Below are 12,446 nucleotides of genomic sequence, written 5' to 3' on the forward strand. Positions count from 1 at the left end.
AAATAAAAAAAAGCAAAGTGGCCGGCGACGGTGGTGACTTAGATGGATGATGGTTATAAATTTAATAGGTGGCTGGCCTCCTCTCTTGGAAAATCTAAGTCTTTTCTTATAAAAATCCAAGGGATGCCTTGGTGTCTCTTTAAGAAGGTGTCTCCATTCAATGAATCTTCTAGAAGTTGCCTCCTCAAAAGCCAATGGAATGAATTTTCGTGCCCATGGACTATTTCCCACGTTTTAACAAAGGTTGCTTCAAACAGCTCTTCATAAATCCGTTCAAATTAAATAATTTATCTCATAACTACTTCTGGCGCTTAAGCGAGGGTATCTGGCGCTTAGGCGCCAAAGCTCTGACGCTTATGCATCAATTCTGGGAGCTTAGGCGCCCCAGTTCATTTTTGCATATTTCTTCATTTTTTTTCCAAATTTGACCCTTTTTCACTCCTTTTAGCATTTTTCATCCATTTGATTGTACCTGAAAGAAAAACACACAAATACCTTTCATTAAAGTGCAATATCTCAAAAATAAGTATAAAAATGTGTATAAAAATACTATATATTTTAGGTGTATCAATGAATAATTACTAATAGCCTAGAGATAAATAGACCTCAACAATATGGAGATGAATGCACAATATTAATCTAGAGATAAATAAGCACCATCAACCTGATAAAAAAGTCTTTATCCAAAACTAATTTTTCCACAATTTTTTTATATTCTATACTCAATTTTTGCGTTTTTGTAATTGAATGAAGTGTCTATGAGTAAATTTAGCTAATTTAAAATTTTAACTGTTCACATTTCATTTGATAAGTGAATTTCTAAAATATCCAAAATTATGTTTGAGATTTTTTCAATGACTTACTATATATTTTTGGATGATATAAGCATTGATGTCAAAAATAAGGGTGCAATTGATATGTCACCAAAAAAATTATATGAACATGTAGGAATCACAATTTATTTTCAGTAAGAGATCTTCCAAGTTTGAATTCAAGATCACTTAAGCAATGTTTTCTACAAATTTAAAATTAAAATGAACGCTCATATAATATAAGCTTAATGACACTGAAATGATCTATTACAAGATCAACATGTAAAGTGTTATCATAGGCATTAATACATTAATTGGAGGGTCAAACAATATCTAAATTTGGTATGCTTATAGTCAAAATGTGCGACTCGATGAGAGCAATCAATTGAGCCCAAAACATTTAATTTTGAGGTTATTAAAGAACTTAAAAGTTTAAAAAAACACATTGTGATTAAGGGAATCAAAATAAGCAATTTGATGGAGTGTTTTGGGGGGTTAGCCAAGTATATTAAAATAACCCATTCAAAAATTATAATCATGCTCCCATTCTTCACATGAAAGAGGAAAGGAGAAAAGAAAAGTGACCTCACAATTCAACATAAGTTGTGATGAGAAGTGGAGGTGAATGACCACCAGACGTTGTTCGCCATCCCTAATGATTATTACAGTCAATTATAATTATATTAGCCACCAACTATAGATTTAGTAGTCACGTCTGTTATAGTCACCAACAACATTAGTTGTAGTCAATTATGATTGTTATATATCCAAACTTCTACTATAGAGCAATGAGTGTCAATTTTTATAATCTTATATTCCCCAAATTAAGAGAATAGTCGATATCTATACATTTAATCATATAGTTGATTATTTTAACCAGGCTAGACAACTTGATTTTTCTCCCCCTTTAGAACTTTTCCATGAAAAAAAAATATGTTTTCTTTTATATTTCTTTTTATGTGTGCTGAAAAATTGTAATAAGCTAAGATTATAGATTTTTTAACCACAATAAGTTTTCAAGTATGCAACAAGCTCCAAATAAAAATCATATACTAAAATTTCAAAAACATTTATGAGCTAATCAATTTATTGAAAAAATGAATGTAATGTAATTGAAATGTTCTGTATTTGAAATATTTTAGAGTTGTTTTGTTCAATATAAGAGAAATACAAGAATTTATATTTTTAAATTTGATTTGAATTACAAAAAATAATGAAAAATATGGTTAGTGGTGACAGTTGACAAGTAATGATAGTCGCCTCCAGTTGTGGTAATGAGGGCTATAATTTACAATGTATTTGAAAATCATCCAAATCTGATGAATTCCAAGTACACAAATTTTGAACTATATACTCAATTCAAAATTCACCAGCATTTTATATTGCATGCCATTTTCTTCCAACCAAACATTAAAGTTATGAAAATCTCTGCATTTTGTTTACTTTATAAATATACCAAACAAAAAAAAAACCCTTAATGCAACTCTTAACCATAATTAAAAAGCTAGCATCTCAAAGACTTTCAAACCCTGTATCACTTTCAATAGATTTTCTTATACCTTTCATGTGAAATAAGATTATTCATGTTCATATTCCATGTATGGTTCAATATTACTTTCTATAAATTTACAAGTACAACTATAAAAACTCTCACTTTCATAACTTTCATGTTATTATTTACTTATTATCTCAAGTCGTGTCATATATACTTCTAGTAGTAGGATTATTTTAATTGCATGTCATGCCCATAGCTTTTCAACGCCACTTTATCCATTGATTATAGATTTTTTCATCAATATTCACTACCTCTTTGAAGATGTCATCTTAATTCACCTCCATAAGCATAATGCATTTCCTCACTTATTTCCTTGAAGTGGTATCATTTTAACTTTAATTAAATATTTTTTCAATTGCCCTCAATCATCTTCATAACCTTTATGTATCACTTATAAGTAAGGAGGAATGTACTGATCACCCTCAATTGCCTTCCATTAACACTTTGTTCATCGCCTTTATTTGTCACATTTGCCTCTCAGAAAAGGCCTTTCTAGGTATCCACCTTACTAAGCTAACAAAGACTAGACACATTTTCAACTTCAATTAGGCCCCATTTGAGGAAAAATTATTGCATCAGATGTCCAATAACAGGGTGTCACGTGGCAACCCGGACTTGAACCTTGTATGTCATTAGACCCAAATTGTTACATGACCCATTGTTATTAGACACTTGAAGCAAATTTGCATCAGGTGTCCTGATGCAATAATTTCTCCCATTTGAGAGCGCTTTATCATTGAGGAAAGTTTTTTTAAAAGTAACTTCCCAAAAAACTTTATTATAAAGTTACCTTTGATTGAATAAAATCCTATTTGAATATAAAATTTTCTACCAGCTTTTCAACACTATAAATTTAAATAATAGACTAATATGCCCCTATGGTAGTGTCGGAAGGCATGCCTTTCTTTTTCTACTTTTATATAATAAAACTTCTCCATCTAGCAGAAAGTGGTCCCCACTTCATGCTTTCTTTTTCTCTTAATTATTTTTTATTTGCTTATTTAAGTGGAATTTGAGGAGCTCGAGGAGGTTAAGAAGCTTGGAGAAGAAAGATGATGGAAGCCCACAACATCGCTTTGTGCCCCTCTCATGGAGGTAGAGGCTAAGAAGGAGCTTTAAACTTGGCCGAACTAGAAGTTTTGGGAAGCGCGGGAGCTTCTCCAGGAGGCAAAGGCTGCGGAGACTATTTTGGACCTTTCTGTCTTCTAAAAGATGGAACACGGGCGGTAGGTCAGAAGCAATGGATTTATTGCGTTCTGAAATGACCATAAAATACCCTTACAATTGACGCGTCGTAAAAAAGAAAAGTTACACCGAACACACAGGAAAACATTTTTCACCATTCTATGCAATGTAACAGAGGCGTAACTCGTTCTCAAACGAAGCCTTAGTATTGACATTTTCTCCAAGTTTAGGATGGAAACCACACAAAACTCATACATCTATTATCAGAACTACCAATTTCATTCAAAGTGAATCTCATAAGTTTTGTAAGGATTTTTCACATACAAATGTACCTCAATTTTATTTTATTTACTTACATGTTAGTGTTTGTTTGTTGATTTATGCCATTGATGTTCCTTTTTTATGGACTATAATATTTCAACTGTTTGTCTAAAAAATGATACTGCCCAATTTTATACGACCTTTATAAAAATAAATAATTCAGCTGTTTAATACACAAAGGATTTATACAGATCCAACAGGTGATATTTTGCAAGCCCAGGCCCACCTCCTCATCTCAGCCCTGCGGCTGCAATCCCATCGCCCTTGAAGCTTATCCAGCTTACTATTTCCTCAACCATCCCTCATTAACAGGAAGTTCAACAAGATTGGAAAATATGAATGTTCATATCATAAAATTTTAAATTTATATTTTATAATTTCTCAAATCCTATCTTTTTAATATTTCTTTTTGTAAGAAAAATGTGGAACATATTAAAAATTTAAACTTTTTAAGAGAATTGAAACAAATTAATTACAGCAAATATTATTAATAATTAAATGAAAAAAAAAGGTGCAAAGCTTTTTCTGAAACCTGAACAAATTGGAAGAACTAAGGGCACGGCATTTTCTCCTCTTTCCTCTCTCTCTCTCTCTCTCTCTCTTGTTAATAGTTCTTAATTCCTATAAAACCTTTTGTTTGATTTTTCTTTTTTCGTTGGGAAAGATCTTCGCTCCTCTTCTTCTACCATGGAAGGTAAGGAATTTCTGCTCCCGCATTTGGGTTTCTCAAGTAATATTTGGGATCATCGGTTTTGATGGCAAGCAATGTTTTTTATCTTTTTGTTTTCCATTTCAATTGTTTCCCTGGTTTTCATTGTCTATGAACTGAGCTTTCGGATCGTAAATTTGTAAGGCGATTGGTTGTTTTCAGTTCCCGCATTATTTTGATTGGAATTTATGGGCTTCGCTTGAAACGCTATCGAAATTTGTGACCTAGAAACTCTTCATTGATTCCTGCTACGCTGCTCTATTTGGGAAATGAAGTGGGAGCTCTTGGACAAATATCATCATTTTTTATATTGGCGATACTGTTTTTGATGTGATAATTCTGAGGAAAATGATATACTGGAAATTGGAAAAGTTGTGAGAATCATTCCCACAAGAAATTACTTTCTTTGCCCATTATAGAACATTACCCCCTCTTCTATTAGAGAAATAAGCTTATTTGTTTGTTTATTTGATTCATATGATAATGGATATATGAATTATAATCATCATAACATTTTTTTGGGAATTCCAAACGATTTATTACTCAAATGTAGTACACTTTTTATGGGTATCCTTTTTTTTTTCTAATAGGATTCCTAGTTGTTCCAATGGGATTTCAAAGACCATTTATTGATGCAATTAAAAGCAAAAAAAGAAGGCTTTAAAGAGAGCCTCCTATGACAGGTTGGTCATCTTTGATGAGATGTCCCATTTTCTTGTATTGATTGCAATGCCATAAGTTTGGTCATATACTTATGTTTGGTTCTATAATATATGTCCTTGACTCTTGAGTTTATGTCATCTAATTATTGTGTGAGGCTACTAATAATATCTCTTATTATTGTGATTATTATTATTATATTGATTTGTATGCATTGTAAAGTTTAGGTTCCACAACTTTGGATGTAATTGTTACTATTCAATAGGTTGCTAGCAAAATGAGGTATGCTAGCTTCATTTCTTCTTCTTTTAACTTGAGCTTCTATAGTAAGAGATTTTTAGATAGAAGATAGTGTTTATTGTTAACCTAAGGCCTTTTTTTTGTAGATTTGGAAATATTATATATTATGTGATGCAGTGTTGGATGCTTATGTTTGTGTATGAGTGTTGTGTCTTATTGGTATGTGTAATCATTTTTATTCAGTTATTTTATGTAATTTTGTATAGGTTCCTTCAAGTAGCTTTCAGTCAAAGACAACACTATTTGGTAATCATTTTTTCAAGAAAACTACTTGAATGTGTAATCATTTTTTCAACACTTGAATGTGTAATAACTATTTGACTGAAAACTACTTAAATGTGTAATCATTTTTTCAACACCTTTAGATCATTTTCATTTATTTGTTTTCATCCAATAATAGAGGGCTTTTAGTTCGACTATCACCTAGGAAGATTTACACTTAAAAACTTTGATTTAAAGAGACTCTAGAGATCTAAATAACTCTTAGGTTTTAATGTTTAACAACATTTAGAATTTCAATGTTTGACTAATGACATCATTAGATTACTATCACCATCGATGCCAACGTCCAACACCATCAAGCTACCACTACTTCAATCCATCATCAAATTGTTATTAATCGACCGTCACCAGCACTGCTATTTGGTAATACTTTAAGACTGCAAATATCATCATATTTTCTTCATCAAGCTACCATCATTTGGCCATCATCTTTTAATAAAATTCAACCATTGATGCTCATTGATCTAGTCACACGTCAACATTAATGTCAATTCTCAACAACATCATCATTTATCTTCATCCTTGCAGATGTATGCCACTGATACTCAACTTTGTAAATAAATAACATTGACATATATCATTACGTATCAAGCTAGTGCATGCTAACAATCAGTGTCATTTATTTATAGTATCACTAGAAGGCACGCCCAAGAAGAAGCATTGATGGGAAGATAGTGGAGGATGGGATCCACAATTGAAAAACCTCATGAGGGTAAGTGATAGATAGAGTCTCCACTCATTCCCTTATAAGGCACATCTACGAGAAAACCTTGATAAGAAGGTAATAGTGGATTGAGTTTACATTGAAAATACTCCATATTATCAAGTGGTTGATAAGGTCTCCACTCAAAATCTTAAAAGACTCACAAGCCTTTGCCGACACTAATTTGGTTGAGGGAGTTGCCCGTAAGAAGCTGTCGGTCACCAAAATCGAAATCCCGCCCGCTTCGGAAGGACGTTTTAATTTACATATAGATTTAAGTTTAGAAAAATATGAAATCAAACTGACCTCATATTTTTTATAGTTTAAATGAAAGAGCGATGTATCTCAAACTTTGTATCTGTCCTGAAGGATAAACGCAAGACTTGAAGATAAGACTCAATCAGATAAACTAAGAAATATATGACGTCCGTTTGGTCTGCGAAACCGTTTTATTTGCCGTCAAGTTCTCCTATTTAATATGAAAAATTAAATAGGTGAAAAATTAAATAGAATTAAATAGGATTTATATTAAACTGGATTCGGAAAAACTTCCGATAAGGGCAAACCTCTATAGTTAATTACATCTTAGATGACTGAAGTCACCTAAGAAAACTCTCGATAAAAATCAGGAAATATTATCTTCAAAAAGGTCAAAAGGATATGACTTTTCAACGAAGTTGGACAAAAAAGTGTGCAAAGGGGAATGGTTCAAACTTGGAACATTTATTATAGAATCCAAAGGAAGAAGAACTAGGGGATGCCACAAATCCGAAGGAGAACCTCGGTGACTTCCCAGTCTACCTTATGGTTTGGCTTCAGTTTCGAGGAAGAAATGTTCAAGTGTTTTATCCTGCCAATTTTATTTACTTAGGGCTTACATTCATGTGAAATGATCACACAAATAGCCTGGAAGATATGAGGATTTAGGTTGTGAAGGACGACAACCTTGGAATCCTAAGACGAGTTAGTGCTTAGAATGTACAGTAGAGCCGTACAAATGCCTAAAGATAAGTTAAGGATTTATGTTGTATAAACAAACAACCTCGAAATCCTGTGGATTGTTGTTAAAATCTTAGAAAAGAGATGCTGTTGTAGATCGTTGTCGTAGAATAGACATGTTGTAGACATGTTCTGCTGTTGAAGATGGCCGTGCTGCCCACAATGCTAGCTCCAAACTCCTTGTTGTAACGAGTTTAAGTTTTATAGGGTGTCAGATTATGATGTCAAATCAGACGGCCCTATGGTTGTAATCCTTTAAACATTTTATGAGAGGCATGTTGAAGTTGTACAGCGTATGGAACAACAGTAGAATGTGTAACACAGGACAACAATAGATTATGCAGTGAAAAAGAACAGTACAACATGCAGTGTAAAGAAAAGGTAAAAGGTATAGCAGGAAAGTGACTGCAAGAAAGTAACATGCTGTAAACACAAAGTAAACCTGTATACTTGGGAGATCCGCTGTTTCTTAGGTGTAGTTGATGCTACAAGTACAAATAGAACAGACTGAAATACATCATATAAACGAAAGCAAAAGAAGAAAAGAAAAGTCACCCGGAAAACTCGAGAAAGAACGGTAAATGACCCACGATGGAAAATTCGAGAAGAAAATTCTGGAAAATTCGAGAAAAATCAACGAATAATCCATGACGAAAAGCTCGAGAAAATTGACGAGTAACAATTCAAATAAAATCGTCAAAACCTCGGAAAAATCCCAGAGAAAAGATCACGAGTGCTTTGTTCAAAAATTTTGATAGAACATATAAAAAAGTTTGAAAAGAGGGGACCGCAAGCACTCGGGTAGGGCTAGGCTCAGAGATATATTTGTACTCAAGGGTCGTCGAAGGCTATTCGGTCACCCGGATGTATAAAGCCCGCCATTCAACTAGAAGGATGTCCTATTGAGCCTAATTCAGGAGGGTACTACTTGGCTTAAACGGGTGATCAACATGGGGACAACTGATGTTTAAAATGTATTTAAAATTTATATTTTCAGCATGCACATAGGTTTCAAACATGCAAAAAGTGGGGTGTATTAATTTTGTTTGTAGCGATTTTTTTTTTTGAAAAAGGTGTATCCGTTCTTATCAAATTTATTTTTATTAGTTTTGAAAAAGTGTAGTTGTCCACGAGTCGATCACACTGTCGGGCGTAGGACTGCTAACAACCTAAGAAGGTACGAGTCAACTCCCGCTAGTCTTATGTCGGTGAATGATATTACATCCTACGGTTCACCGGGTCTGTGGGGGTGTCCCGATGTCGTAGGATGGAATATCATTCCACCTACTACCGATGTGCCTTTGTCATCACTGCCCTAAGCTCCAAAACAAAATCGACCTAATTGCGATCTTGCTTAATGGTTTCACGTATAAAAAAATGCTGTACGTGGACACTTATGTATCAGACATAAACATAAAAAATCGAACCAAGAAGCAAGAAAAAAAAAGAATAAAAATGAGGTGAGAGAGAGGAGGCACTTATCCACCTAAAACACCGAAAAGACTGAGGATGAATCAGTTTTCAAAACTCATGACAAAAAGACTTGAAAAAGTAGGGCCCAAGGTCCTTGAATCAATCCAAATGGATGTCATTTTCTCGCTTTATTAGAATTGGATCAAACCAAGGAGGGTGTCATTTCCAAATCCTGTTTCGAACGAGTCGAAACGGGCCCGAACCGACCCGACGATCACCCACAAATGACCTCCCATGATATCCCCGACATCAGCGTCAATGCTCCAAATTATCTTCCATAGGCTCAATTTGACTCAACCGAATACTCTCCCAAATAGGACTTGGGAATCTTCCAAAATTGATAAATCGAAAAGGAAAATGACCTGGGAGAAACCACCACTAGCATTTCCAAACCCATATCAAAATTAAGGTTTCCCAACTCCCAAATTAACCAATAGCTTCATATATCAAATGAACATAGAACCTTCCAATAAAACCAAATAAATGCTCACGACCAGGGTCAGTAGAAGAGAGGAGGCAGCTACCAAGGCTTTTGGTCAAGACAGCCCAAAGAATAAAAGAGGCTCACGATCAAGGCAACCCAAGGCACAAAAAGGCTCACGACTAAGATAAGAAACAGGGCCAAAAGTGGCTCACTGCCAAGGCAACCCAAGACACAAAAAGACTCACGTCTAAGGTAAGAAACAGGGCCAAAAGAGGCTCACAGCCAAGGCAACCCAAATCAATTACATGAGGAACTTTGATATACATAAGAGAGTGCAAAACATAACCATCATTTTGAGATGACTAATTTAATCCACCAACAATCATCCAAGTAGTTCAAGTCCAACAAGAAGGACTAAATCCAATTAAGGAGCCTTCAGTATGTTCCACGAATAGGGATAGGAAGCAGCTCATGACAACCACCAAGCTTTTCTAGTAGGGACAAATATAAAGCACAAACATAGACTCTCGGGTAGGAACTAAAGCCAGTAAAACAACACCCAAACTACCTCTCGGGTAGGGGCTAAGGCAACCAAAAATCAAACCCAAACTACCTCTCAGGCAGGGGCAGAACGACTCAAAACCGAGCTTCCAACCAAAGTAAAACCGAGCCACAACTAAGGCTCAAACCCAGGCCACAATAAAGGCTAGAAAACATCTTCATGCCCTCAAAATATCAAAATATAGGGCTACCACATATTTCACACAAGAATATCTATGGAACTCTTCCAAATCAAAATAAATTTCCTCACAGTACGAGCTTTTAAGCCAAAAAATGATCATAAAATATCAAAACCGAGCCCCTAGCCGGGGTTAAAGCAAATAAAACCGCACCCTCCCACAGCTCTTGAGCAGGGGCAATAACAAACGCCAAAAACAGGCTCTCGGATAGGAGCCAAGGCCAACAAACCTAACCCCTAAACAAAGCCAAATCGAACCCTTCAAGGCCCATAAGTAAAGTTCGAGCAGTTAGGACAAAGCTTCAACAAAAACCAAAAGCCAAGTCTCAGCAGAACCCAACCTCAATGGCTCGACAGAGAGAAAACCAAAAAAAGAGGCAAGGCACGGTGGAAGAAGGTACATCCTTGAAGCAAAAAAAGCAACACAGAAACTTTAAAGGCACTCCCCAACTTCAACTCTTCCTCCAACAGTAAGAGGAAGCCAACCCGAGCACAGAAAGCTAAAGAAGTAAGTGAGAAAAGAAAATGACAGAGTTTTCCCTCCTTCAGAGATTTTTCAGCCATTTGAAACGCACCAAACGAAAGCCTCATATAGACCAGAAAAGGAGAAGGAGAGATCGCAATTAAGAGATCGCATATGACTCAAGAGATCTAGAGAGGCAGAGGATACGATCTGTGACAGTGAAGATCAAACTTAGAACGCAGAATATATGATACGAGGGATGGGCATCTGCGAGACTTGTCTCGAGTGCAAGAGGTGAACGTGGGAACGAATCCCTCCAACGACACGAAGAAGGAGCAAGCCAAGCAACCGAACGAGCCAATCTAGGGCTGAGGCAGGCCCACGGGTTTGAAAGAATGAGGCTTGGAGGGAGGAGATAGATTTAGGTTATAAATAATAATAATAATATTTATTATTATTTATTAATATAATTATACCTAAAGGCGTCGTCGGAATGAAACGAATGTCCCCCATTAGGCAAAATCGACGTTCCTAACGCGTCGGCGCAGTCCGTTTCGTCAACCGGAGTTGTTTAGGCAACCTCATCGACGATCGGGACAAAAACGCGTCGCAACCCGGACCGCGTCAAGAACTCGGCTCGAGCTCAATCAAACAGGACGGCGAAGAGCACAACGGCGTCAGATCAAGGCGTACAGTCAATCCTAAGGCCAACAGTCCTATAGGGATTCTCCTTGAGTTTCCTCACATTAGCCCCACCTACTAGATGCTAAAGGTCAAAACTACTATGCAGAACTTCAAGTCGAGCGAAGAAAAGCTCAAAATTTCTAATGGGGAGGGCTCCTCTGCTAGTTTTCTAAGAGTAGTCGACTGGAAAGTCCTACAACTAGATCCTAGGCTATTTAAAGAGGAGAGACTAAACCTCAACCAAAAGTGAGGTCAACAGCCTTAAAATGTACAATTTTTTTACTTATTCAAGAAAAATAGATGACTTAAGCCTTAAAAAACTTTGAAATCATTATGCTCATTTTGGGAGGCAATATCCCAACTACTACATTAGATTTCTAATGAAAACTTACATTTTCAAGACATAAAATGAATTTCTTTTCTTAGGGATCAAGATACATGAAGATCAAAAGTTCATCAATTATCAATATCTTAAACTTCAATTGAGTTTATACATTTCAAAGAACTCTGATCTTAAAATAATATACAGAGCTAATGAATTTACATAAGATCGTAACGCTCTATAACAATATCACAAAAATTTTTTGAGATCCTCTGAAGCATTCAAAATTCTCCTCAGCTTCCATTAGATGTTCTCTTTTATTTCAAGTTTGTAAGAAAAAGAGAACATATTTCTTAACTATAATTCATTTTAATGGCATCATATACAACACTTATATATTCCAATTAGTAAATTCTTCTTTCTAAAAGCTATTGATGTCAATGTCAACATCAAGCTGAAAATCCTATTTATCTAAATATCATGATCAATAACTCTTCCAAGGGAAGACCAAAATCTTATCATATGAATTACGGGTCTTAATTGTCCTTAAATCTATCTCTCATATGAAGTACAATATTCTAGAGTTGAATAGGCATTAATAACTTAGAGATGAGGATGCAATAATAGTTTGGAGATGAACAAACAACATTAATCTGATGATAAAGCCTTTATCCAAATATGTTTATTCCACCATTTTTTAATATTCAGAGCTCAATTTTAGTGTTTCCAAAACTTGATAAGCATCTATGAATAAAAATATGGTCAATTAATTGTCACCAAGATATTTATATGATAAGGCAAGAATCTTAATGCAT

General features: G+C 35.0%; 1 protein-coding gene across 4 annotated transcripts in view; it reads left to right on the forward strand.

Moving 5' to 3' along the window:
• Positions 1-4,407: 4,407 nt before the first annotated feature.
• The window catches only part of LOC110038343 (homeobox-DDT domain protein RLT1), a 32,102-nt gene continuing 24,063 nt past the window's right edge, over positions 4,408-12,446 (forward strand). For 3 of the 4 annotated variants that reach the window (XM_020743147.1, XM_020743150.1, XM_020743152.1), the window contains exon 1: positions 4,408-4,567. In XM_020743147.1, the coding sequence (XP_020598806.1) occupies positions 4,561-4,567 (7 nt within the window). In that variant the 5' untranslated portion in view covers positions 4,408-4,560. Of the gene's footprint in view, positions 4,568-5,172; positions 5,266-12,446 lie in introns of all 4 variants that reach the window. The other variant, XM_020743148.1, reaches the window with a different exon arrangement.

The sequence above is a fragment of the Phalaenopsis equestris genome, unplaced genomic scaffold, assembly GCF_001263595.1.
Source record: "Phalaenopsis equestris unplaced genomic scaffold, ASM126359v1 Scaffold232585, whole genome shotgun sequence".
NCBI classification, from domain to species: domain Eukaryota; kingdom Viridiplantae; phylum Streptophyta; class Magnoliopsida; order Asparagales; family Orchidaceae; genus Phalaenopsis; species Phalaenopsis equestris.